We start from the raw sequence: 24,349 nt of genomic DNA, 5'->3' as shown, positions 1-24,349 counted from the left end.
GATACCTCGTCTCTATCCCCGAGAGTTCGCCAGGGTCACACATGCCCAGCCTGCCCAGCTGGACACCCTTACCCTTAGCCCGCTGTGTAGGGAATGAACCCCAGAAGTCACGCTTTGGGGTCTCCAGGGGCTGCTGCCCTGGGGCGCTCTCCAGCAGGGTCCAAGTGCAGCGGTCCCATCAGAAATCTCCCCCAGCTTCCCCACAATCCTGACACAGGAGGGCCTCCCCCAAGCATGTGGGTGTGCGTGTGCAATGTGTATGCATACGTGTGTGCTCACACATGTGTGGGATGAGAGGCCGAGGGCTGAGCAGAATGAATCATCTCCCCCTTCTGCTCCCATGCCAAATCCCATCGAGTCCACAGAGCCATTTCTGAACCTCTGTGTCTTTTCCTTATAATTATTTATTCCCATTCCGTGAGCATCAGGATGCCTCACACGTGCATAACACCTTTCACTTCTCAAAGTCCTTTTGTGCCCATTACCACCTTTAACGGTCCCGCAACCTCATGTTACACAGGGGAAACTGAGGCAGAGGCAAGGGTGTTGTGCACCTAGTTCTGGCTGAGTAAGAACCCGGGCTACTGTACCCGCTACAGTGTGGCTTGAGCACAGAAGGACAGACAACCTGCTGGTGCCTGCCTGCCCACAGGCCTCCCCTACCCACAGAGCTTCTGGCTTCCTTCGAGATCGAGACTGCGTTATCTCCCCCAGTGCCCAGCTGCATACACAGGAAGTGCCCAGAGAGTGCCTGCGGGGTTCTTTTTGCATGGAGAAGAGGAGCCGCGGAATCCTGGTCTCTGGGTTCCTATCAGGGACCCCTCAGAGTTGAACTGAGAAATCACCCTCTGAATTCTGAGCTGCATGGGTTCATGAACACCAGGACAAAGATTCTACCAGGTCCTGTTGGGTGGCGGGTCTGAGATCTGAGCGGTCACACCAGGGCAGGGAGGACAGCACGGCCTGCAGTCTTTCCTGCCCCTGCCCCTCCACTTTTAGGAAGGAACAGGTGTGGCAGCAATAAGACTAACGCCGTTGTCCCCGGGGGAGCCCTCACGGGGCTCCACTTGCTGTTGTCACAGATCTGCCCATGCAATGGGGAGGGCAGGAATCACCCTCCTGGCTTTTCCTGAAGATGCTGACTCACTGCTCACGGTCACGTGAGATGTCCTCTGCTCCCTGCTGGACCCATGCTGAAGAGCAACTGTGTGTGCCTGTCCTCGGACACATTCACAGCAGCCCTGGTGGCGTCCCCTCGCTGCTACTCCTCGCCCAGTCCTGCAGTTTGTGGATCTGCCGGTCCACCGAGATGGACGTGCGCAGCGTTCCCATGGAGTTCTCTGACTGGGCAGGTTCGGACACACAGCCCCCGCTCCTGCACAGCCCGTGGTACACCTCGCGGGACTTCTTCCGGAAGCGCTTGCCCACGATCACATACACCAGCGGGTTGAGGCAGCTGTTGCTGTAGGCCAGGTAGGAGCTGATCTGCGTGATGAGGTCGATGACATGCTCCCAGCAGCCGGGGAGGAAGCCGAGGAGCCTCAGTGTGTCCAGGAAGGTGCCGATCTGGAAGGGCAGCCAGCACACAACAAACAGCAGCAGCACAGCCAGAACCAGCACGGTGGCCCTCCGTTCCGTCTGGATCTCCTTGAACTTCTGCATCTCGTTGTTGCGAAGCACCTGCATGATCTGCACTGTGCAAAAGGTGATGATGCTGAGGGGGAGCAGGAAGCCCACCAGGTTCAGGAGGACATTGGTGAACACCTGCCAGGTGAGCGACGGGTAGATGATGAGGCACGCGGTGACATTGTGGCCCTCATCTCTGTAGTCCTTCATGGTCCGGAACACCAGCATGGGTGAGCTCAGGAGCAGTGCGCAGCCCCAGATCACCAGGCTGTAGAGTTTGGCCCAGCGCACCCCGCGCATCCGGCCCATGGACATGGTCTTCACGAGGGCCAGGTAGCGGTCAATGCTCACCAGCATCAGGAAGCAGATGCTGCTGTACATGTTCATTTGGATCATGGTGTTCACCATGCGGCACAGGACCTCCCCGAAGAGCCAGTCAAAGTTGTTGGCGATGGTGATGGCCCAGAAGGGCAGCCCGAAGGCCAAGATGAGGTCGGCCACCGCCAGGTTCCCCAGGTAGATCTCTGCCACTGTGCAGCTGCTCTTGTGCAGGAAGAAGACACTGAGGACGAAGATGTTCTCCAGCACTGCCAGCACAAACAGGACCCACAAGAACGGTGCCTGGATGGTGTTGAGCCAGCTCCACCACTCAGCGTCAAGGCAGCTGTTGCCCTGGGCAAGGGTTGCGTTCAGAGCTGACACTTGCGAGGTGATGTTGAACATTGCAGAGCTGAAAGAAAGTGGAAAAGAGGCTGTTACATCTCAAAGTCACAAGCTGAGGGAGAGGCAGCTGGTGCAGAAGCTGCAGGGGCACAGGGAAGCCCAGTCACTCAGCAGTTGGTTCCCCGGGGTAACTTAAGGTTGGGGGACTCTTGACCTCCTGGGTCTCAGGGAGCCCTCGCCACTGCACGAATGAGTGGAGACCTCATTGCTTCATCTTGAATCTCCCCAGGAGGGTTCCGGGCCAGCATCCATCAGCAACACTGGCAATCAACAACTGGGGGCCCCGGAAGCTTCCTCCAGGAGACTGCACAACACATTCCTTCCTTATTCAAATGCCACTCCCTGAGGAAGGAATGGGAGAAGAAAAACCACAGTCACGCCACCGCACGGGGAGATTCCAGCCTGGGCTGGGGAGACAGGGCCCAGCTGCCCACAAACCGCCTACTGAACAGCTGCTGCTGGCTGAGGGTAGCAGTGTACTTGGCATCCTGTGCCAGAGAGGGTGCCTGACGGAGAGGGAGGCAGGGCCTGGGAGCCAGAGAGCCTTCCTGGGTTCAAGTCCTGGCTCCCTTACTTATTAGATGGGTTAATGTCTCTGAACCTCACTGCATTAACCAAGAAAATGGGAATAACAGAATCTACTTCTTAAGATTATGGTGGACCCTATTACAGCTCAGCGGCACAGGGCCTGCCAGGCTAATAAATGCAAGGTCTTGAGTTTGATTTCTGGCATCTAAAATTAAAGAAGAAGAAGAAGAAAGCGGAAGAGAAGGAGGAGGAGAAAAAGAGGAGTAAGAGGAGGAGAAGGAGGAGGAGAGGCAGTGCACCAGAAGCTCCAAGCTCTGCATTTGGTTCAATAAACACAAGGATTCATTTTCTTTTGTTGCATATTAAAACACCCAGCGTCAGACTGTATCACCAAAGTCGTGCGGCTTTGGCTTCTGTGTCCATGACCTCATCACTCCCTACTGCTCCTCCTTTCCTCTCAGGCGAGACTCAGAACTGGGGCTTAGGCTGCTTTCTGTAAGTCTTCACTACCTGATCCCTGCCTGCCACAACGAGACACAGCACTCAGCAGGTGTGGGTTTCCACCCCAGCTGTGTGGCCTTGAGCAGACATCTTGACCTCTCTGAGCCCGCATTTTGCTTTGTTGCGGTATGTATTACCCTTCCTCACTCTCCTTACCTGGCAGTGGCGAGGTTGAAATCAAAGAGTGGTTATGAAGATACAAGGAAAAGCCCAAAGCACACACCCCCTGGCCTGTCCTCTGTACCCTTGGGGTGAGGGGCGGCAGAGGGAAAGAGACTCCTCTGGGAGGCTCAGGGTTGGGAAGATCTCCGGCCCAGGAGCTGAGCAGCTCATGACAGGGTGGTTCTGCTCATTGCCTCTGGGGTTTCCCAGGAAAAGCCCCTCCACTTATCAGGGCAGCTGGGCTCTCCTGAGCCAGGCTGGGGCCTGTGATTCACTGTCACTGCTCCAAGTCTGGAGAGGTTTTGGGAGCGCTGCCTGGGACTGGACACGGAGAGGAATCCCACGTCCCCATCCTGCTCCACAGCACGGCCCGGTGTGTGATGAGCCCAGGGCGTGGCAGGAGGGACACAGTTACAGAACCGGGTAGGGCAGACAGATGAGGTCAGGGATGACCTTGGAGGTAGGTCTTGAAGGACAAAGAACATTTGGACAAGGGATGGAAGAAGAGGACAGAACAGGCAGGGGAGTCAGCAGTCTCAGAGGTAGGAGGCTGCTGCTGGTGGGTCCTGGAGAGGGCAGGGGGGAGGTGCAAATGGTGAGGCTGGGGGAAGCCACAAGCACAGTCTGCATGGGGAGCCTAGGAAGTGAGGTTGTGCCCCTGAAGGCCCAGGAGGTGTGCGTCAGAGAGACCTCCTTGTGATGGCTTTGAGTATGTCCTACAGTTCTCTGACACTCTTCCCTTCCATGGGAGGAGCCTAACCCTTCTGCTGAGTGTGGGTTGCCCTTGGTGGCTTGCTTCTAACCAATAGTGGCAGTGGCAGCGTGTGACTTCAGGGCTGCAGCTTCCTCCTTGGCCTCTTGGATTGGTCCCCCTGAGAAAATCAGCCACCATGTTGGGGGGATCTGAAAGCAGCCACATGGATAGGAAGCAACTTGTGACCTTGAACGTGGAGCCTGTGGCCCCCAGACAAGCCATCCGCTGCTGCTAGCCCCCAGCTTTGCCCATTCCAGCTGAGGCCCAGACAAGAGATGCAGACACCAGCTGCCTCTACTGGCCCTGCATTCCTGACCCCTGAGGCTGATGCCCCCCACCCCCAGCATCCTCTACAGGGGACCTCTCTAGACAGTCCCCTCGTCCAACTCTTGGCCTAGACTGCAGCTACAGACAGCCCATTTCCTCAGCATTTGGCTGTGGAGTCTGTGTCTTTCTTGGGCCAGTTTACTAGGGACAGCAGTACTGCTCGAGATGCTACTTGGTAGTTTCTCAGCCAATGGGCTGAGAGCAGACCCAGTGCTGACTCTGAGAAGCCACAGAGTGACCAGACGCTACCTAGCAAGTCCTGGGTTAGGAGCTGTGGGGTCAGTGCCACAGCCCTGGCTGAGATGGCCGTGTGGCTGGCTGTACTGCTGCAGGTTGGAGAGGCCATGCTGGGTCCTTCCCCGTGTTCTGCCAACTCTGCACCTGCTGGCCTGGCCTCCCTTCCCAGTGGATAGCCCCTTGCTGCATTCTCTCTTTAGCGGGCTCTGGTCCCACTCAGTCAGCCTGATGTGAGAGACACCCCATCTCTGCAGTAACTTGCACCTGTGTCTGACCTTGGGGCTCTGACTTCAAGGTTGAGCCCTTGCTGCTGGTGGGTCCAAGGCAACCAGGAGTGTCCCTCCCCAGTCCCACAGGACAACACCCTCAGAGGAGCCAGAACATCTTAGAGTTTTTATCTTTGGGCTCAATACTCTGCTCCTTCAGGGCTCACCTAGCGTCTGATGACCTACCAATTCAGGGTGTTCTCTAGGCCATCTAATGAGTCACCCGAAGGCTACCTTTGACTCACCTGAGGGAGGCTTCGGTGGGTGCAGGTTCTTCATACAGAGACAGGAGCATTAGCTTCTTCCAGCTTGAAGGCATCTGGACTTGGAGTGGGGTGTGGTTGAGGCTTTTCTCCTGCTGGAGAAGGTGGAGAGAGGGTTAGAGGGCAGGTGAGGACGGTGACACACAGCAATCCTCCGCTGTGGAGGGAGATGGAGTCTGCTCACCACGTGCTAGGCGCCAGGCACAGATGCAAATTAACGAGGTCACGGGGCAGGGTGGGAGGGCACCCTCAGAAGGACCCCGCAGGCTTGGATTTTCAGCCTCCAGAACTGTGAGCCCAAATAAATTTCTTTCCCCATGTTTCTCTCAGTCTCAGTGTCCCGTTATAGCCACAAAAATGCACAAAATGGTCCCTTCTGACAAGCACAGCAGCCTTGACGCTATCGCTGATGCCCCAAACTCTTATAGATGGTTGACATTTTAACCGGTCATTCTTTTTAAATGACATGGTAGTCATTTTTCCTTTGAAGTTTGTTGAAATGAAGTTATAATTCAAAAATAAATTGATATTTAAAAATTATACAGGAGATGAAGTTAGGGCAGAGACAGAGTGTGAAGGTCACACTTGGGGCTGGGGACTCGACTGACACCTCGTAACAGACCTTGGACTGAGTCCTCCTCCGCGGAGTTCACCGTTTAATCTCATTTTTCTTAATAGAAGGATCAAAATGTATGACAAATCACTAAATTTTTTTTAAAAATATTGCCTTAAAGGTAACTTGCCAGAAACTGCCTCAAAGTTCCCCTTCCCTCCAAACACACTTAGCCCATTTTCCTTGCCACTTTCTGAAGCAGTTCTGGTGTCCTCTTTCATGAGTGTCTTTACAAAGCCCGAACAAAACTGTAATGAACACTGCCACTGCTTTCCCTGAAAAGATGGGCTCAGGAAACATGACAGTGTGTCCTTTTCTAGGTGCTGAAACCAAATACCTGACACCCAAAGGAGCAGAGGTTTATTTGGTTCAGTTTGTAGAGGTTTCAGTCTGCAGATGGCTGGCTCCAAGGCAGAGTGGCACCAGGCAGAGGTGAAACCACTGATTACAGGCAGAAGAGAGCAAAAGCAAGCCAGGGACCTGAGCGACTCCGTTCCACCCCTTTTATACTCTATCTATGTGTTTTAGGGTGGTGCCAAACCATGCACTGGACTGATTTAGTAATCATACACCCTTAATTCTGGCAACTTTAATCCCAGCATTATATCATGAGTCAGCCACACACTCTAGATTCACCCCTGAAAACCTCTACCAAAGACTGCATGAGGCTCTGGGGGACTCTGAGACATGAGCTGAACCGGTCCCCTTCCACCCTGTTCGTGGGAGCTGGCCTGGGTGACGTGTGGCTCTTTTCCACAGTCAGTGCAGCCATGAAAGTTCAGTGTTTTGAGTTGCTTTGGGACATTTAGGTGGACGGGACAGCAGCAAAGCTAACGACACTCAGGAAAGAAGGCTGACAGACCTGCTTCAGAAATTGGCAGAATGAGGGGATCAGTGTATTTAAAGTGGGGGGGGGGATTTGAAGAGGTTTCACGGAAATATGTCTTTTAAGGCAATACATTTGTCTTAAATTCAAACCTTTGCTGTAGTTTCCCATCACATGGGTACAGCAGTATAGAATAAAAGAGCCCCCACGTCCTCCAGCTGCTGTAAGGAGCAGATAATTCAATGTGGGTCAAGCGCAGAAGCCTGTGGCCCAGGGTCCCAGCTCTAAGCTGCTCAGCCTGCCCCCAGAGGCGCCTCTGCCTGAGCTACATTGGAACAGGGTGCTATTCAGGGGGCGTCTCCTCCTCCCCTGCTGCCCACCCAGGGGGCCGTTGAGGCAAATGGTCCTGGGTTTTCTCCACTGCTCTTGGCTCTCTTTTTTGGCTCTCACTCTCTGTAATTATATTTGGTCTGCAAGTGAGGACCCTGCCTCCTGCAGCTTCTCACCTCAGTCCTCCACCTGTCTACCTGTGCTTTGCAATTCCACGCTCTTGAACATGAGCTCCGTAAGTCAGTCAAGCCTCCCAGGTCACCCAGAAAGCTGCAGTCAAAGCCAGAGCTCGAACGACTGTGGTCCTGAGTCCCCTTCTCCAACACCTGGATGGTTAATGTCCTTCCCTAACACCTGATTTACAAGATACCGAGTCAGGATGCTGTGTGGAAACTGTCCCCAGGCAGACCTCAGGCCACAGCACACGGCAGAGGAGGGGTGACAGGGGAACCCACAACAAGGCCTCCTAAGCCTTTTCCAGCTCAGCAGTACAGGCGAGCCGGGCAGGTTTCCCAGCAGCCCTTTCTCCACTGCTCCACAGAGAAGACCAGAGCAGCCCAAGGGGAAAAGATGGGGCTCTGGGGAAGGCAGCCTCCACCCGCTGAGCTCCCAAAGTCAGCTGAACCCAAAAATGAGGTTTAATCCCCAACATGCACACTGGGGCTTTTCCAGCATTTGTGCACCTTATTGACAAGGAACATTCTAGAAGCCACCTAGGAGGGCACAGGTATCCCCTCCTATCTTGATTTCTGTAGGGGACAGGAAGGCCACTGTCCTGACTCTGTCTACCCTCAGATACCTGGACCTTTTTATTTTTTTAACCTGGAATTTAAAAAATTTTTATCATTCCTTGTTCACTGTGGCTAGATTATTCGTTTCAGCAGGTTTTGCTTCTTTTCCTTACCTTGAGTTTTGTAGCTTTAATAAAAAGCAGTTTCATCTGACACCCTGCCACTTCTGCTCCTCAAAACAAAGTCTCGCTTTCCAGAATCACAGAAACATTCAAAAATAATGATTAAAACCCCACAGTTGGAGCCTTCCACACAGCTCTTCCCAGATTCACTTGCCACCATCTTTTGGCAGGAGTTACGTGGTACATGACATCGTGGGAATTTTCCATTGCTCCATGGATGTGATGATGACACCTTTAATACCATGCACTATGTTTGTTGGTGTCATTTATGAAGCCACCCCTTCAGTCCCTTTCCATTTAACACATTTCCCAGTGCTCCCTGGGGTGCTTCCTACCCCCATTTGAGCTCCAGCTGCCCCTGCCCACTGCCCTTCTCTCTGCCTGCCCGCACCCAGCGTGGCTGGTTCTTGTTCCTTGCATCCACCTGGCCAGGCAGCCCTTTCCTGGTGTGAGACCTAATGCTAACCCCGGTCTCTGTGCAGGTGTTTTGCGTATGTGACTGAAGACCACAGTGGGCAGCCGTGCAAAACAGGGGTAACCCTTGGTTACTTGGGTGACCCACAAAGCTGAGAGAATTTCAGAACAGACCCAAGATTTCCTAAGAAGAAAAGAAAACTTAGTTATGTTCTGGTCAGTTTGTAGCTCTGCGGGTTGCGAGCAGGGTCTTGAACACACTTAGGCAAAGGCTACTGCTTGAGCTACACTTCAGCCTGAAATTCTGCTGGGGACATCAGCTTCAGGCTGTGCCTAAGACCTCTGCCTGCCCCTCCAGGAGGCTCCTGCAGAGCTCAGATGGCCTCACTGTCACCCACAGCATGCTCGCCCATTCCCTGAAATACAGCTCAGAGCCCGTCTCCTGCAGGCTGTTTCTCTGCTCAACTGAGATGGGCACCCCTCCCTCCTCCTGCCCTTTCTGTCCTCTGCATTTGTCCCAGGGCACATCGGTGCCACTTGCTGGTGTTGGTGCCACTTCCTCTCTCTGTCCTGTGTCCCACACACAGTGAGTGGTCAATAGATGGCTGCTGACCAGCAGAGGGCAGGCATGCTTCTTTCTCCTTTGCTTTCCAGCAGGTATCTTTGCAGGACGGAGGCAAGGGAAACAGGAGTTATGGAACACCCACCTGTCACCCCCCAACACTGCACCACTGAGCAGTGAACTCACCTTTTTTCACACGCTGCAGATAAACATGCAGAGCCAGGGATGGACCCTAGGCCCTTGCACTGCACACAGCTAATGAGAGGTGAGATTCAGCCTAGGTTTCCTTGAACCCAATGTCAAGTTCTTTCCTCAACACCAGACAAACTCCCGCCCAATGGGACTCCTGGGCCAGGGCACATCTGAAGGGTAGAGGGGGTTCAAGGACCCGCTATCCTGGAGGGCAGGCTGGCTTATTTCCCCGCAGAAAAGAAGCTCTGTGCATGTGGCTGTCTGAGAAGCTAGGATTGGGGCTCAACTGGCCATGATCATGGGGACTTTGGGGAACCAGCAGCCAGGCAGCAAAGCCAGCATTCCCAGGGCATCTGTCCAGGGGGCAGTGTGGCTCTTCCCCTCCTCTGGACTCTGGTGGGTGTCGGGTGCCCAGGATGATCTAATAATGAGGCTTTCTCACCCAGGAAGCAGGACGCCTTTCAGTCTCAAATTTGCTGGCCACTTCTGGCTTGGGTCTTGAGTTGAGTTTGGAAGACGGGTTGCAGAGGAGTGGCCACTGTGTGTGTGTGTGTGTGTGTGTGTGTGTGTGTGTGTGTGTGCGCGCGCATGCACACACGCGTGCGCGCACACATATCCTGGGTCTGGGTTCACTAACTGGGCTTGTCCGGCGGGGGGGGGTGCTGCCCACTAGTTCTGGGCCTCTGTCCACCTTCACATACACATGGATGTGCCAGCACTTGAGACAGGTGCCAGACATATCCTGAGGACCCTGTGGCTTCCTGACTGAGACCCGCAGTCACTTTGAATCCCAGCTCCAACACTTCCCAGCTGTGGATCACCTTGGACACGCAGCTTACCTCTGTGAGGCCTTAGGTTTTCTTATCTGCTGTGACTGGGGTAACAGTCGCATATACTGTGTGAGGTGACGCTGAAGATTACAAAGTGCGGAGAACAGCTTTGCTTTGAGCTGCTCCACCGTGGTCAGTGTCCTTCCTCTCTGCACCATTTTCTGCAGTTTTATTGGAGGAAAGTGCTCTGGAGCTGACAAAGAAAGTGTCCAACCTGCCCCTTCCTTTTCCTTCACAGAGGGGTAAACTGAGGTCCAGAGAGGCGAGGAATCTTCCCTGGAATGGGAGCTTGTGTTTGGCTTGCCTCCTGCTGTTTCAGGAGCCTGATCCAGGTCACTGAGGCTCAGAGGCCAGGGTCAGGGCTGTACCCACGGGGACACTGCCTCAGTGACCATCAGACTTAAAGCACAAACACACTCTTCCTCCTTTTTCCTACTCCTGGAAATTCTCCCCAGGTGAACCCTCCAGAACCTGGGAGGTCAGAGTGGGAGGCCTCATGGACAGAGTTTCATCAGACACCCTTGGGGTACAGAAGTGGTCTTGGGGGCTCAGAGTTGGCAAACATCCTTCCAGGACATATTTGGTTAGTGGTTGAGCTTCACCTGGAACCCAGGTGCTGGAGCCTTGATTTCTAGATGCCTTATATTTTTTATTACCGCACATCTGCCCCAACCCCAGGGTGGGGGACAGAGCCAAGGGTCAGTATTGTCTGATGTCAACCACAACCCAGCTCAACACAGAGGTGATTCAAGGCACCCCGGTGATGCTGAGATTAGCTGCCTTTGTGTGAGAAGAAAGAGCCATGCTTCCCATGCCTCTGAATATCTCAGCTTCCTGTTGTGAGCAGTTAAGTCCTTTGTAACAGGAAGAAATAGAAATGCCTGCCAGAGAGCAAAGCCTAGAGCCACATGAGAGGGGGCGGAAGGCTGTGCACCACCAAGGTGACGCCCCAGAGGCAGTGCAGTTGGGAAGGGACCGGGGTTGGGTGTGCCTAGGAAAGTTGTTTCTCTGCACCTCTCCAGCCCCTCAAAGATCCCTGCTGACCCAGTAGGTGGCCCTGGAGCTGCTATTGCAATGGTAGGGGGTTGCTGGCCAAGGGCCTCTACCATTACTGTGTCCCACCCACCCAGCCCAGTTTACAAGCAATAGAGAGGATGATGGTAGGCAGAGAATCTCAGCCAGCCTCAGGAAAACAAGAATCATGAAGGAGTTTGGGCCCAGCTGAACAGGTGAGCAAGAGGAGCCACAGAGCACAGCTGGCTGGGCACAGGCAGAGGAGGTGGAGTCTTGTCCCTTCCTGCGCACCGTAGAATCCAGGATCTAAAGGCTCCCACAATGTGCTCTCAGTCAGCTCTGAAGGGACCTTCTCCTTTCCGCTTTCTGGAAGTCATCTTCTTGCCTCATCCATTCATTCATTCATTCATTCATTCATTCATTCATTCACACAAACTTCCTTTCCTGGGGAACTTGTTATGCCCAGTGTGAAGTACAGCAGAGATGACTTCATGGGAAAGACAAAAAGAACCAGGACATCAAACAACCTCTTAGCGCCATCCTTCAAGGACCCTCTCAGATGGCGCCTCCTCTGAGAAACCTTCCTTGGCCTCTCAACCAGCAAAGGTCCTTCCTGGTCTGGAACTCTACAGTAAAGAGGTGGCAGGAGCATTGCAGGAGCAGAGCCCTGATGACCAGCACTCTTGAGTAAATGGTGGACATCTCTAGGCTTTTGGTTCTTCATTGGGAGGATGTGGGGTGAAACAGAAGGTTCTGGAGATCTTTGTACAATCCCACCCTAGAGAGGGGTAACCATAGCTCCTGGTCCTGGAAGCATGCAGACAGAGCTGAGTGGATCAGCCCACTGGGTTTTCAAAGACTCATCTCCTACCCACTGGCTCCCCAAGGCTCTCCTGGGAGGGGCAGCAGGGTCAGTCTGAGTCAGATCCTCTTCACAGGTATGGCACGGGAGGGACAATACCCTGCATCCCTGCCCAGCTCCCTGCAGCCTCTGAGGCTCAGGTTCTGACTCTGCACGGTCAGGCCTCCCCACAGCCCTGCCCGAGCTGAAGGCCCCCCCCAAGACACATGACTTCCATTCTCCACCCAGTTCTGCTGCAGGAGGTGGAGCCCCTTGGAATAGAAGGGGTCACTTTTCAGAGTTCCAGATTCTGTTCTGCCAGCATGAGTGCTTTTTGCAGAAGTAGTCGGAGGAAGCATGTTCTGGAAAGCCAGTCTGCAGGGCAGTGGTAGGCCCAGCGTCTCTCCTGACTGGACACCCAGAGAAAGCTAGGAAAACCTGAGCCCTGAGCAGGGCATTGACCTCAGGAGCAGACCGATGTGGGGGGCAGATCTTGGCCTTGCCTCTATCAGTGGATAACCTGGGCAGGTGACTTAACCTTTCCAGCATCACTTAACCCCAGCATCACTGTGCTGCTGTTTACTGTGACAGAGTGGTCAGTAGAGCCCACACCTGCCCTCAAGGCTCTCCAGTACTGGGCATTCCAACTCCGGGACGTGAGAAGCTTCCCTGGGCACGATGGCATGCACCAAGGATCCCTGTGCCACTGCCATCTAGGAACCACACTGGCTGCTCTGCCAGGATATACAGAAGTGGCCAGGGCACCCTACTGCTGGGGGGGGGGTACATGACCCTTACCCCCCACTGGGCCAGGGCTGCCCAAGGGGCAGATGTCACCTCCTGCTCCCCAGAGGTCAATGGTCAGGCCCTGGAATGCAAAGACTTCGCCTGCTGTGTGGGATGGGAACCTGCCAGAGATGCCCCAGTCCCCAGGGCTTCTGGGGGGAGACTGGCCTCTTTGGAGAGAGGAATCAGAGGCATGGTGAGCTGGTGCCCCCAACTCCCTGGAGAAAAGCCAGGGTCTGTGCCATTTGCTGATTTCCATATCCTGTGAATGGAATATCTTGCCATGGCTGACAGCCAGTCTAAGGTAACAAATGGCTCTAGACTCATCAGGCCTAGCACACTCCCCGCCCCGTTCCTTCCTAGCTGTCTATGCAGGGGAGCAGCCTTTGCAGCCCCTATTCATCATCAGCGCTGGTGTGTAACAGTGTACTGTCAGCTCTTCTGGGAGGCCCTCCTGGATTCTTCAAGGTCCCTGCTCCAAAGCCCCTGTTACAGCCCTGGCACACCTTGCCTCAACTGCTCACTTCCCTGTCTCTCTCCTGGCCAGCCAGCCTGGTAGTGCTGGGATGGCCCCTCTGTCCACTCTGTCCCCACCTCCTAGAACTGGCCTGGCCCAGACTCAGGCAACATTTGTCAAAAGGACATTGTGTAATGATGATGACATTGATAGCAAGTGTGTCTGTCGTCTGTCACGCGCCCACACTGTTCTAAGCACATAACAGATGTTACACACTGAATGAATCCTCACAGCAGCCTGAGACAGCACTGAAGTCCCCACTTAACAAGCAGGAAATGGGGCCTCTGCGGAGCTGGCTGGGGCCCTGCTGGAGAGGCCCGCATCCTGGAGGAGGCATGGGACTGAGCACCGTCCTCTTTCAGCAGACGGTAAAATAGGCTCCTGTCACATTGAGGCCTTGAGTGGATGAGGACGAGGTAAGATCAGAGCAAAAGCACTTTGCAGACAGCAGCGTGCACCATGCGTGCTAAAGCTATGGAATTTCTGATTTGGAAGAATCTCAGTTTAGAGACCCACAGTCCAGTTGTCACTGCCAGGTGAGGAAATAGCTGTGGCCTGGTCTGAAACTTCGAGCCAGCATCCACTCCCAACACGGCAGCTTGTGATGGGTACGGCATTTTATAGTTTATGACCCAAGTGCGCTGTTGCCCAGCCAGGGACACCTAACGCCCATTTTAGAAAACAGAATGGACATTCAGTCCGGGTAGGTGCTTGCCTCGGGTTCCAGACTCGTAAGTAGGAGCCAGGTGGCCACGCACGCAAAACCACCCGAGAGACAAAAAGAACCAAAGAAGACCCGACCTGGTTTGGGTCAAGTGTCTGAAGCAGGTCCAGCTTGGAGCATGGAGACTGGAGATCCAGAGGTGCCTCCCTGCACCCCAACCCCAGGCGCCTCTTCCTGATCCCCGCTTCTTCAGCTGTGAGACGGGGATTGTGAGCTGCACACTGTACAATGTCTCTATGTCCTGGTGTCTCGATGTCCTGAGGTCTGGAGGCAGCTAGTGCTGCCTCGTGCCCAGCCAGGGCAGCAGGGAGCCAGCAGCCCCCCGGGGAGGCTCTTGTAGTCAGTATTACTATTTCTAAATCAACTCTGGGCTTTTCATATGTGTGAAACCAGGGATCAAACCAGGGCCCTGAGCACGCTAGGCTGACGCCCTGTACTTCACCTCCAGGCCCCAACTCTGAGCTTCACACCTAACTTTGAGCAGGCAGCTTTCCTTCTCGGGCCTCAGTTTCCCCATCAGTGCCCATGCAGAGTGCTTTGTAAGTGGCTTTGCGTTTTCTCCACACCGGTTCTGACTGTTACGTGGTCATCTCCGGAGCACAGGACAGCATTTGCCTCTCTGAATTCTGGGCAAAGCATGGCTGCTTTTTGAGTGTTTGCTACACCGAGTGGCTCTTGCAGTAGTGAATTCCCTGCTACTAAAGATATTCAAGTAGTCTAGGCAACATTTCTAGTGTACTTGGGTCGATTCCTTAAATTATAATACTGTTTATGGCTCCCCAGTCCGACGCTGAGCTTCTTTATTCCAATTTTGCTGACTAAGGGCATTTCTTTTGTGGGATGGAGGTACTGGAGGTGCTGACTGACTGTAAATCAGGAGATGCGTGGGCTGGAGTTTTCCTTAGCAGGCGTTAACAGGGTGTGGCACCAGCCAATTTCCAGGGTGCAAATGAGGAGCAGAGAGGGTGCTGGTTTCCAGAAGGATGCCCAGCGTGGGGTTTGAGTCTGGCCTGGGACCACATGAAGTCTGTGCCTATTCTGCCGCCCATGACTGCGTTCCTGCAGGAGGTGGGGAGACAGAGTGTGTGTCACCTCTGTCTCAATTATACAAGTATCCTCCACCCTTCAGAGCCAAGGGGCTGTAGTTTGTCACTGCGTTGGTGGGAGGGGACTGGAAACCTCCCCCCGGGCCCCTGTGGGGCCTCTGCAGAGCCTACGTGAGGTGCAGGCCACACTCAGGCCATGAGGTTCATCCGCTGTTGCAGAGCCTATGTGAGGTGCAGGCCACACTCAGGCCATGAGGTTAGTCCGCTGTTGTATGGCCCAAGTGGAAAATTCCTGCTTTCTGACATGCATGAGCTTGCATAATTTCTTTGTGCTTGAAATTTTTGCAGCCAGAAACAAAATCCTCCAAGGCCACCAGGGCCAACCGGTGCCAGGCAAGGGCACACCCAGGCTGAGGCAGCTGTCTCTCCCACCCTGCTCCAAAACAACGCAGGGGAAGAAGGAATGAAAATCTGTTTCTGCTTCCTGGCAGGTGACTGAGCAATCTGGGCCCCAGGTTCCTTATCAGTAAGTGGGGTTGAATACTGGGAGTTGCGCATCGATGTTAGGGGTTGTATTATAGGAGTCTGTGTCCCATGAGATGCCAGAGTCCTTGTCTCCGTGCACTCAGCTTTGATCACTTGTCTCCCCTCCTGTGGCAAGCTCGAGAGCCCAGGAAGTGTGAAAACCACGTGGTCAGTGAGCACTGAATGTCCGGTCACAGACTGGGGCAGGCAGGCGGTTGGGCCTCTCTGAACAGGGAAAGGACTGACCGCCAGTCCTGCCTCTGGAAAGTTCAAAGTGAGGACACTTAGGGCAAATCAAGAATCCAAAAACAATGCCTTTTCCTTCTTGCACACTATTTGGAAAATACAAAAGGACAGCAAATGCTTCGTTGCCGGAAAAGTTCATCATCATGAAAAGAGGAGCAGGAGCAACCTAAATGCTGAGGACTGGGGACTGCGAAGCACTCTGTACTCTCTCCGTGCACTGCCTGCTGAGCAGGAGGAGAATGATGTTCCTAAGAGTTCACCCAGTGACAGACTGCCAGTGTCCTGTCAAACCCGAGCATTAAATTATATACACAACATGGCCCAAAATCTAGAGGGCACAACACGAAATCATTACTGGTTGTGGTTGTTTTGAGGCAGGGGATCATGGGTTGTTTCCTGGTTTTCTGTAGTCTTTGTAGTGGTTTCCATGTTTCCCCTGGAGAACATCTGTTACTTTTGTAATGAAAATATTTAAATGAGCCTACGTGTTTTCTTCTTTTACAAAAAAACAAAATGAACCACGGTGTGTTTATGTAAGAAAGCTGAATGGCCAAGTCATGCTTAGAGAAAGCCCTTGCTTACATAAAAACTGGTAAACAAAAGCGTCCCCATGTTTTCGGTTAAAAGAAAATGTTTATGTTTTTGCAAACTGTCTTGAATGGTTCTTTTTGTGCTTAGCCACCAGTCCTAAGCAGATGGGCTTCTGGTCCCCAGGGAAGTCAAGCAGGCGTGGCGTCTGCAGCAAGGAGTGTGAAGATTCGGTCACCCACTGGCTGGAAAGTCCACTGGTGGTCCTATCATTCCACCCGATTCCATGATTTTGTACCCCAGTGAGACAGAGGGAAAAGGAGCGAATCCTTCCACAGCCTGTTCTCTGTTCGGATTCACGTCTCTTTCAGTTCAGTAAATCTCTGAGTAATTTTTCTGTGATGGTGGCAAGAATGGTATTTTCCTGAGCCCTTTCATGCTACAGCATTCTGTGCAGTATCAGGTGTGGTTTGCAGTGTGTCCTCCAAAGGCTCCTGTGTTGCAGCCTTGGCCCCCAGGGTGACATTACTGACAGGCGCTGTGAAACACTTAGGGGGCGGGGCCTAGCGGGAGGTCTTTAGGTCATTGGCAACTCTCTCAGAAGACATTGGGAGACCCCAGCTGCTAAACAGCCTCTTCCTGTTTAGTGATGTGATCTCTCCCTTCCACATGCACTGGCACACTGTCATCTACTACGTGGTGACAGAGACAAGGGAAAGGGCCTGTAAGAGCCTGTGCCATGCTGTTTGAACTGTCAGCTCCCAGAATCATAAGCTAAATAAACCTCTTTCCTTCATAACGTTGGCCTGCCTCAGGCACCTTGTTATAGGAAAGAAAGATGGACTAACACAGCATTACAACCTGTTTACCTCTAGTCCATAGATGTTCTTCTACTGGGGTCTCCTATATTTGCTGCTGCAGAAAAGCTTGACTTTTCCTGCTTGTTACCTGTCCCTATAAGCCATCTCCAAGTTCTGGTCAATCTGATGTTTATAGTATTTCCTTTTCTCTTTGTAATTCAAAAATGCTGTCAAAATGTATCTAAGGGACACTGTGTCATCTCACCCTTTCTTGTGCTTTGTGTGGGATGGGGGGCTCCATTTCATGGATGAGGACTCAGAAGCTGGAACCCAAACTAGATCTTGGGTGTCTGGGACTCCCACATGCACTCCTCTAAGGTCACCCCAATCTGCCCTGTCAGGCAAATCTTCTGGCTAACAAAAAACAAACCAAAACAAACAAACAAAAAAAAACAACAACAAAAACTGGATGGTGGAGTCACACTGGCTGGCATTTGGGTAAATCTCAACCGTGGCACTGACTTAGGGCGTGACTTTATGTGAGTAGCCCTGCCTGAGCCTGGGTCCTCTTCTTGTAGCATCAACAGGGGCACTATCTCAGCGAGAGCTATCGCCAGGACCCTGAAGGACCCCTGACACTCAGCACCAGCCTCCTTTAATGCTCAGGCATGGTGTATCCTCTGTTTTTCCTCTGCCCCCCTCCCCTCAGCCACAGGGACTCTTGGAAGAAATTCCCAAGGCCAGTTGCAAAAACGTCCCCAGGCTGGTATTTATCCTCCCACTGGTGCACATGTCCCCTGCTGGGAAGATGGGGGTAGGAAAGGAGGGGACAGGAAAGTGTCCCAATCATAGGATGGGTAGGACCTGCTGAGGCTTCTGGAAAGAAGAGACCAGGCTGGGGCTCAGGCTCCACCAGCTTCCTCTTTGTTCTGCCGTCTTCTCCCCTCTGTTCCTTTTCTCCTTCCCTCCCTTGCTCTCTCCCTCCCTCCCTCCTTCTCTCTCCCCAGCAGCAGGCTAGTTTCCTGCCTGCCCTGGGCAACCTCTGGAGTTCTCACCTCTACACTCTGCCTGTCTGTGGAAAAAAGAAAAAGTGGGCAGAGCCAGCCAGGCTCCCATGGCCTCTCAGCCTCTGCTTCATCTCAAAGGACTGTTTCAGCAGCCAAGCAGGGACACCATGGAGGAGCACTTGTGATCTGATCACTGTGGGGTGGCAATGGTGTCCTGGGAGCCGGAATGGGGCTTATATATGCTTCTGCCAGTTCTACAAGCCTCCCTGGCCACAGTATTTGCCTTGCCCCATGTAGGTATAAGTTGCTCTACCTGGGTGTGGACCTTGAATCTGAAACCTATGAGAGACAGGGAGAAAGAGAGAGAGGGGGAGGGAGGGAGAGAGACAAAGGGAGAGAGAGAGAGAGAGAGAGAGAGAGAGAGAGAGAGAGAGAGAGAGAGAAAGAAACACGAGCTTAGGACTTATCCACAGTGACAAATCAGACATCACAGAGGTATTACAAGCTGGTTGTGGGGATAACAGACAGCAGAAGAGCAAGGGGTGTGTGTGTGTGTGTGTGTGTGTGTGTGTGTGTGTGTGTGTGAGGGGTGACAGCAGACAGAGGTTCAGAAAAGGAAAGAGTAGAAATCCTGCCATTTGGTTCCTGATTCTCGAGACTGGAACAAAACACTGATGTGACAGCCTCAGCATCCTCTGGGAATGGGACCTGGAGTTACAGATGCATTGCACTGTATTAAAGCCCCTTGGACCCCACCTGGCTCTCATGTGGGAGTCAGTTCCCAAGCTGGGGAGCCTGGAGCAGGCTCTTAGGAAGTGGTTAAACGAGGAAGGCATAAGCCGTCTTCTTGTAGCTGGGGTGCGGTACAGGCACCACCCCACATGGTGCCACCTATCTCCCATCCCAGGTGAGGAAGGAGAGGTGTGGAGAGGTCAGGAGCCTGCCCTGGGTTACTCGGCAAGGATGGCCTAGTCTACCTCTGGACTGTTCAACAACACTACTGGGCAACAGCGAAAAGGAAAAAAAAGTTTAAAAATTTAAAAGAATACTGCATGGCTGGGTGACCAGCCCATGCATGAGCCTGGGTTGTGACCTTGGCTGGATGCCTAGCTATTCAGAGTTGGAGCCCAGATAGTGATAACAGGGCTGGGCACAGAGGGGTTGCGGCTGCAGCCTCTTAGAGGTGAGGCGCCTTCTGTCTGAGATCCAGGAGCTTTGGCGAACCCTGGGGACCAGAGAAAGGACAGCTTCTGGAGGGCAGGTGCGTGCGGACCCCTGGGAGGCAGATCTGACCTCCCCGTGCCATCCACTGGTGGACGGGGTGGGGTGTGCTCTTCACACTCATCCCCTGCCCAGCCGTACTTGCCTGCTTGAATTCTCTGCCTCACCACACAGCGTGTCTCATGTTACTTCCTCTCCTGCTGTCTGCTCTCAAAGCAGCCGGCAGGGGTCTCCTAAAGTGGCTTCCTGGTAGTAATGTTTTCCTTCCTCCTAATGCATCATTTTGCTTGTGTCTTATTATTTCCTTTTTTCTATTTTGGAGAGGAGGTCACTATTCAGCACCCAGCTTCTCTGAATTAGGCACCTAATCCACATAATCCTTGCAGTTTAATTCCTAACTCTCAATCCAGCTCTGGAAGCAGCCTCCTAGTTAGGCAGGTAGTGTCTGTCAGGTCTCTGAGCCAGACCAGCACCCGACTAGGAGAGAGAAAGCTCCCCAGGCAGACCTGTTATTCACACCTGGGGGGCCATGGCGTTCAACAGGAAGCCTGTACAGCTCAACCTGCAGAGGGCCGATTCCACCAAAAATCACAGGAGACACGCTGTGCCTGCCAGCACCCCGTACCCAACCCTGCCATCACCCAGCCTTAGACCCCCTACTCAGAGACCCAAAACTCTGTACCCCCCACCCAGCAATGCCCCCTCCTTGACCTAAACTCCCCTATAAAAATGCCCTCACCCCTTGCTCCGGGCCAATGGTCTTTTCACCCTTGGCCTGATCGTACCCCGTCAGCAATAAAATCCTCGCCTGCCTCAGTGATCTCAGTTGTGCCTCAGTTTCCCTAACAGGGTTCTGATCAAGCATCCCCCAAACAGCTCTAATTGCACTTTTGATGGCAGAGTTTCGAGGAGTGTATTTTCTAAAAATTTGAGACCTTTATGATGTCCAGTTTTTACACTTGCTGTTAGTTTCTGCTGGATAGTCAAGTTAGGCCACCAGGTAGAGCTCTGAGTCTGTAGCTTTTTACTGCTGTTAATCTCTGTGCCCTGAGGCTTTCTTCAGGGCTTAATTTTATAAATTAGTCAATTCCTGTCAATGAGCTCCCTCCGGGAATCCCCTTTTTACGCTTCTACATCTGTGACAGACATCAGAACTGCAGCCATTTATTAGCATTAAGAGTAGAAAAATTTCTTCTTCATGATAAGTAAAACCTTCAGTACTGTCTCATTCTTCCCATCTCCTCCCCTCCTAATCTCAGCTTGAAATTACAGGAAAAGTTTGGTTCTAAGGCTAAGGCAGAAGGAATTAGTTTCAAACTAAGGCTAGAACGACCTAGAATGACCTTATCTAGCTAGCAAGCAAGCAATCGAGAAATAAAACAGAAAACCTGGAGGCATCGTTCAGTGCAAAGGACCTGTGCTCAATCCCCCACTACCTCAAAAAAGTCCCTTTCAGAATTTTTCTAAATTCCTTATCTTTTCTCTTCTGATCAGCCCTTATAAACAGTCATGAAGTTTTATAGGCATACTGTACGCAACTTGCTGCCGTGACCTCAGACTAAAACATATCTTCCTCTTTCTTCTAAGATCAGATGAGACTGGGGCACATTCAGGGTAGTGTGACTGTAGGATTCTCCATTTTGAATTATCTAGTGTGATTAATTTACCATTTGACTAGACTGTTTAATCAAGTGCTTTTTTTTTTTTTTCAGAAAAAATAATTCTGCCCCAGGACCTAAGCCTGAGGGTATGGATCCCGTTTTGGGGTGCCCTGCAGCTATGGAGCCCAGCACAGAACCAGGCATGGTAAATGCCCTGTGAATGTCCTTTCTCATGTCACCACTAAAGCATGAGTGACCCAGGGCCAGCTGTCCTATGCCCTGGGTCCTGCCCTTTCCCTGACAGCTTCTTTGCAGAGCTGGTTCCCACGTGTGGGCACAAATGCATGAATTACTGCCTGCATTTTGTTCTCAGGCCACTTCTCACACGAGGGAAAGTTAGCACAGGTGACAGATGATGGGGCTCTCAGAGGACTTGGTCTTCTTTCTATTTCCATACCGCTTTATTTTGCTTTTTATATTTATTTGTTTGCCAAGAGATGTATGTGTTCACAATCAAAGCTCAAAGAATCAAAAGGAGGAAACACTGACCAGTAAGCATCCCTCCTGGCCTGTCTAGCCTGTCACTCTTACCCCCAGATGCAGCCTGCTGTCCCCTGGTGTCCCTCTCTTTCCAGATGTCCTTTTGCAGGCATATGTCCCTGTGTCCACTTGTCAGGATGTCTCTGAAAGCCCCTAAGTTCATGATCTTCTCCTCTGCATGAAGCAAGCTGTCACCTCAAGCTGTTTATTATTATTTATATATTATTTAAAAACACCTTACTCTGTACATATTCTTGCATATGTTTTTGGACATATTTGCCCATCTTTATAGGTTCCACGCATGCACACCATGCACAGTAATCAAATCACGGCAACAAGAGTTTTCCTATCTTTGAACACTGGTCACTTTTAGGTGCTGGAGAATTCGTGCCCTTCTCTCCTGGTCACTGTGAAATGTGTCATAGGTTGTTTTAGCTGCTGGTCACCTTGCCTTGCTAAAGAAGAACCAGAAGCGACTCCTCCTCTCCTATCCCTTGCTGACCTTCTACCTGGCTCCTGGTTCTTTGATTGCCTCCTGCTGTCCCCTGTTGGAGCTCTGTGCCCCACATTGGCCAGGTTCAGCGCGACCCAAAGTCCTCAGACTCATCTAGCAGACACCACTGAACATCAAACCTCCCCGAGCTTACAGGTAAGAGAGCTGAGCACCAAGGGCCTGAGACACCCCTGCACCCCATAATGCTTTGCATCACATCTGTGTAGGACGAGCACCTGGTTTGGGGTACAGCTGGTGGCAGGTGGCACACATGACTCTGACTTTCAATGTTCCTTGCTCCTGCCAAGTAGAGGGAAACAGCAAACTCCCCTCCGTGCTCCTAGGGCTCACGACTGGGGGCAGTGTCCCCGTCATGGCGCTGCTGCCAGAGCATAGAAAGGCAGAGTGTGTTTTTCTCCAGAGAAGCAGGAGTGGGGATGCTGTCATCAGGAGTAGCTCATGCAGCTATGCAAGACTTTCCTTCCCCACAGAGAAGGAACAGAGGTGGGGTTGGCCCAGGAGCCCCCACGACGCCACTCCTGGCCAGGGCACCCACTTCCTATCGCAGCCCGTGACTCAGGAGGCATATCCCAACCTGCTGGAAAGCGTGGCCCACTGCCCACCCCTCCCAGCAGACGGTACTGCCCCCTCAGTGGCGACTCCAATCAGGCTCAGTGTGTGCAGCGGCGAGACACAGGCAGGGGCCGCTGCTGTAACTGGGAGCAGCAGAGTCGTCCCAGTGGCTCAGGACCGGAGACAAAATAACTTATCCAACAAAGTCATCCATGGGGAAGAAAGCAGGGTTAGAACTAAAATGCAGGGCAGGATTGCACCATCTCCTCTGCATCGAGGCCAGGAACATGACCAGAGGGACATAAAAGCTGTCTGAAATAAAGCCGTCATCTCTGGTCACCCCAGTGCTTATCAGCCAACATGGGCAAACCCTCTCTGCTGTGCCAATGAGTCCCTGCTGTCCCCACGGAGCAGGCAAGCAGACCACTTTGCAGACAGAGAAACCGAGGCTCGGAGATTACAGAGCTATTCAGGATAACACAGGGTGACACAGCTGTGAGTGGAAAGCCCAGTTCCCTGCTGCCCCCACTGCTCCCTTTCTCTAGCTGGAGACATCCATCCAGCGTCCATAAAAATCAATCACTGAATTACTCTTGCCAAACTCCAAGCAGAAAACATGCAAGGTACTTCCTCCTGCCAGAGCGCTTCTCCCAGGCCACATGTCAGAACTAGCAAAGGAAGGGAACTTTCCCCAGACTCCCCAGAACCAGAGAGAACACTCCAAATGCTCCTCTCCCACTGCCTGCCCTCCCTGGGAAGACATCCCGCCCTTTCCAAAGGCAAGGCTGCTGGGCACCCCTGCCTGGCACTCACTGTGTCTGGTCTGGAGCCAGTTGTGCGGTCAGTTCTGAGCCTCCTCACCCAGCAGGCTGCCTGTCCTCCCCACAGTCTCCACCTCTCAGAGGAGCCCCAGGAGCTGGAGCTGAGGGAGCTGAGTGTCGGGAACAGCTCATCTTTCAAGGGCTGGGACGCTGATGTCATCGCCCTCCTAGGCACTTCCTCCCTCCACCTCCAGCCTGGCTCCAAGCCCCTGCCTGGTGCTGCAGCCAGGCCGGCAGCCGCAGGAGTTGGGAGTCCCAGCTGGCAGGGGCCTGGCCAGATAGGTGCAGCCCCCTCCAAGCCCTGGGGGCTCTGAGAGCAGCATGGAGACCTTTTCTGTTTGTCAGAGAAATGCTCTACCTTGTAAACTGCTTGCCAGGTACAAACTCCAAGTGACAAAAGTGTCCCAGCAGGCTGCAAAGCAGCGTGTGAAGGGCCACATAAATACACATGTGTAATGTAACAGGTATTGCTTATTGTTATTTATTGGTCTGGGTTTCCAGTGAAAAAAGTGGGTGTTTACATAGACAGTGTAAACAGTGTGTCCAGGTGGGCAGGGGAAGTTCTGAAGATTTTAGAAGTTTTTGAAATACCGCACACATCTCCCAAGGGTCACAATGGCAAACTTGGAAGCATCTCTCCGTCCTGCTCTCCAGTGAGTCCTGTCTCTGCGCTCCTCTGAGACATGGGAGTTGCTCTGGAGAACCCTTAAAGTGGTTTCTTTCCACTTGCACACTCCGGCTTCCCCCTCTCCCCTCTGAAGACTCCTACCCACCTCTCTCACTTCTCCCAGAGGCTGAGGAGCTGGAAACCACAGGGTCTCATTGACTGTTTTGCTTGAAGTCCTTCAGGGAGACAGCAGGTCAGACTGGGCTGGGAGGACTTGGGGACAGATAGGGCCAGAGCGCTACCTGCTGTCTTCCCTTCCCCTGAACCTCTCCGAATCAAAGCAGTGATTGAGTCCAATCCCATCATCCTAGAGATGGGGAAACTGAGTCCCA

At 52.8% G+C, this 24,349-nt stretch overlaps 1 protein-coding gene and 1 long non-coding RNA gene across 3 annotated transcripts; one reads left to right on the top strand and one right to left on the bottom strand.

Annotated features, from left to right (window-relative positions):
* Positions 1–384: 384 nt before the first annotated feature.
* Positions 385–23,502, bottom strand: Bdkrb2 (bradykinin receptor B2). Of its 2 annotated transcripts, none has more exons than XM_013144371.3 (3): positions 23,343–23,502; positions 5,370–5,479; positions 385–2,356 (listed from the first exon to the last, which is right to left on the bottom strand). In XM_013144371.3, exons 2-3 carry the CDS (start codon positions 5,441–5,443, stop codon positions 1,231–1,233), a joined length of 1,200 nt encoding a protein of 399 aa, XP_012999825.1. In that variant the 5' UTR covers positions 5,444–5,479; positions 23,343–23,502; the 3' UTR covers positions 385–1,230.
* LOC134474238 (uncharacterized) lies at positions 19,265–22,128 on the top strand. The gene is made up of 3 exons (XR_010044960.1): positions 19,265–19,362; positions 21,035–21,128; positions 21,889–22,128. It is a non-coding gene; the product is annotated as an uncharacterized LOC134474238 (long non-coding RNA).
* Positions 23,503–24,349: the final 847 nt, after the last annotated feature.

This window comes from Cavia porcellus, unplaced genomic scaffold, assembly GCF_034190915.1.
Source record: "Cavia porcellus strain 051 isolate PalLab524CR breed Dunkin Hartley unplaced genomic scaffold, mCavPor4.1 scaffold_31, whole genome shotgun sequence".
Taxonomy (NCBI): Eukaryota; Metazoa; Chordata; class Mammalia; order Rodentia; family Caviidae; genus Cavia; species Cavia porcellus.
Note: the sequence above shows the minus strand (reverse complement) of the source record. Positions and strands in the feature narration are given on the sequence as shown.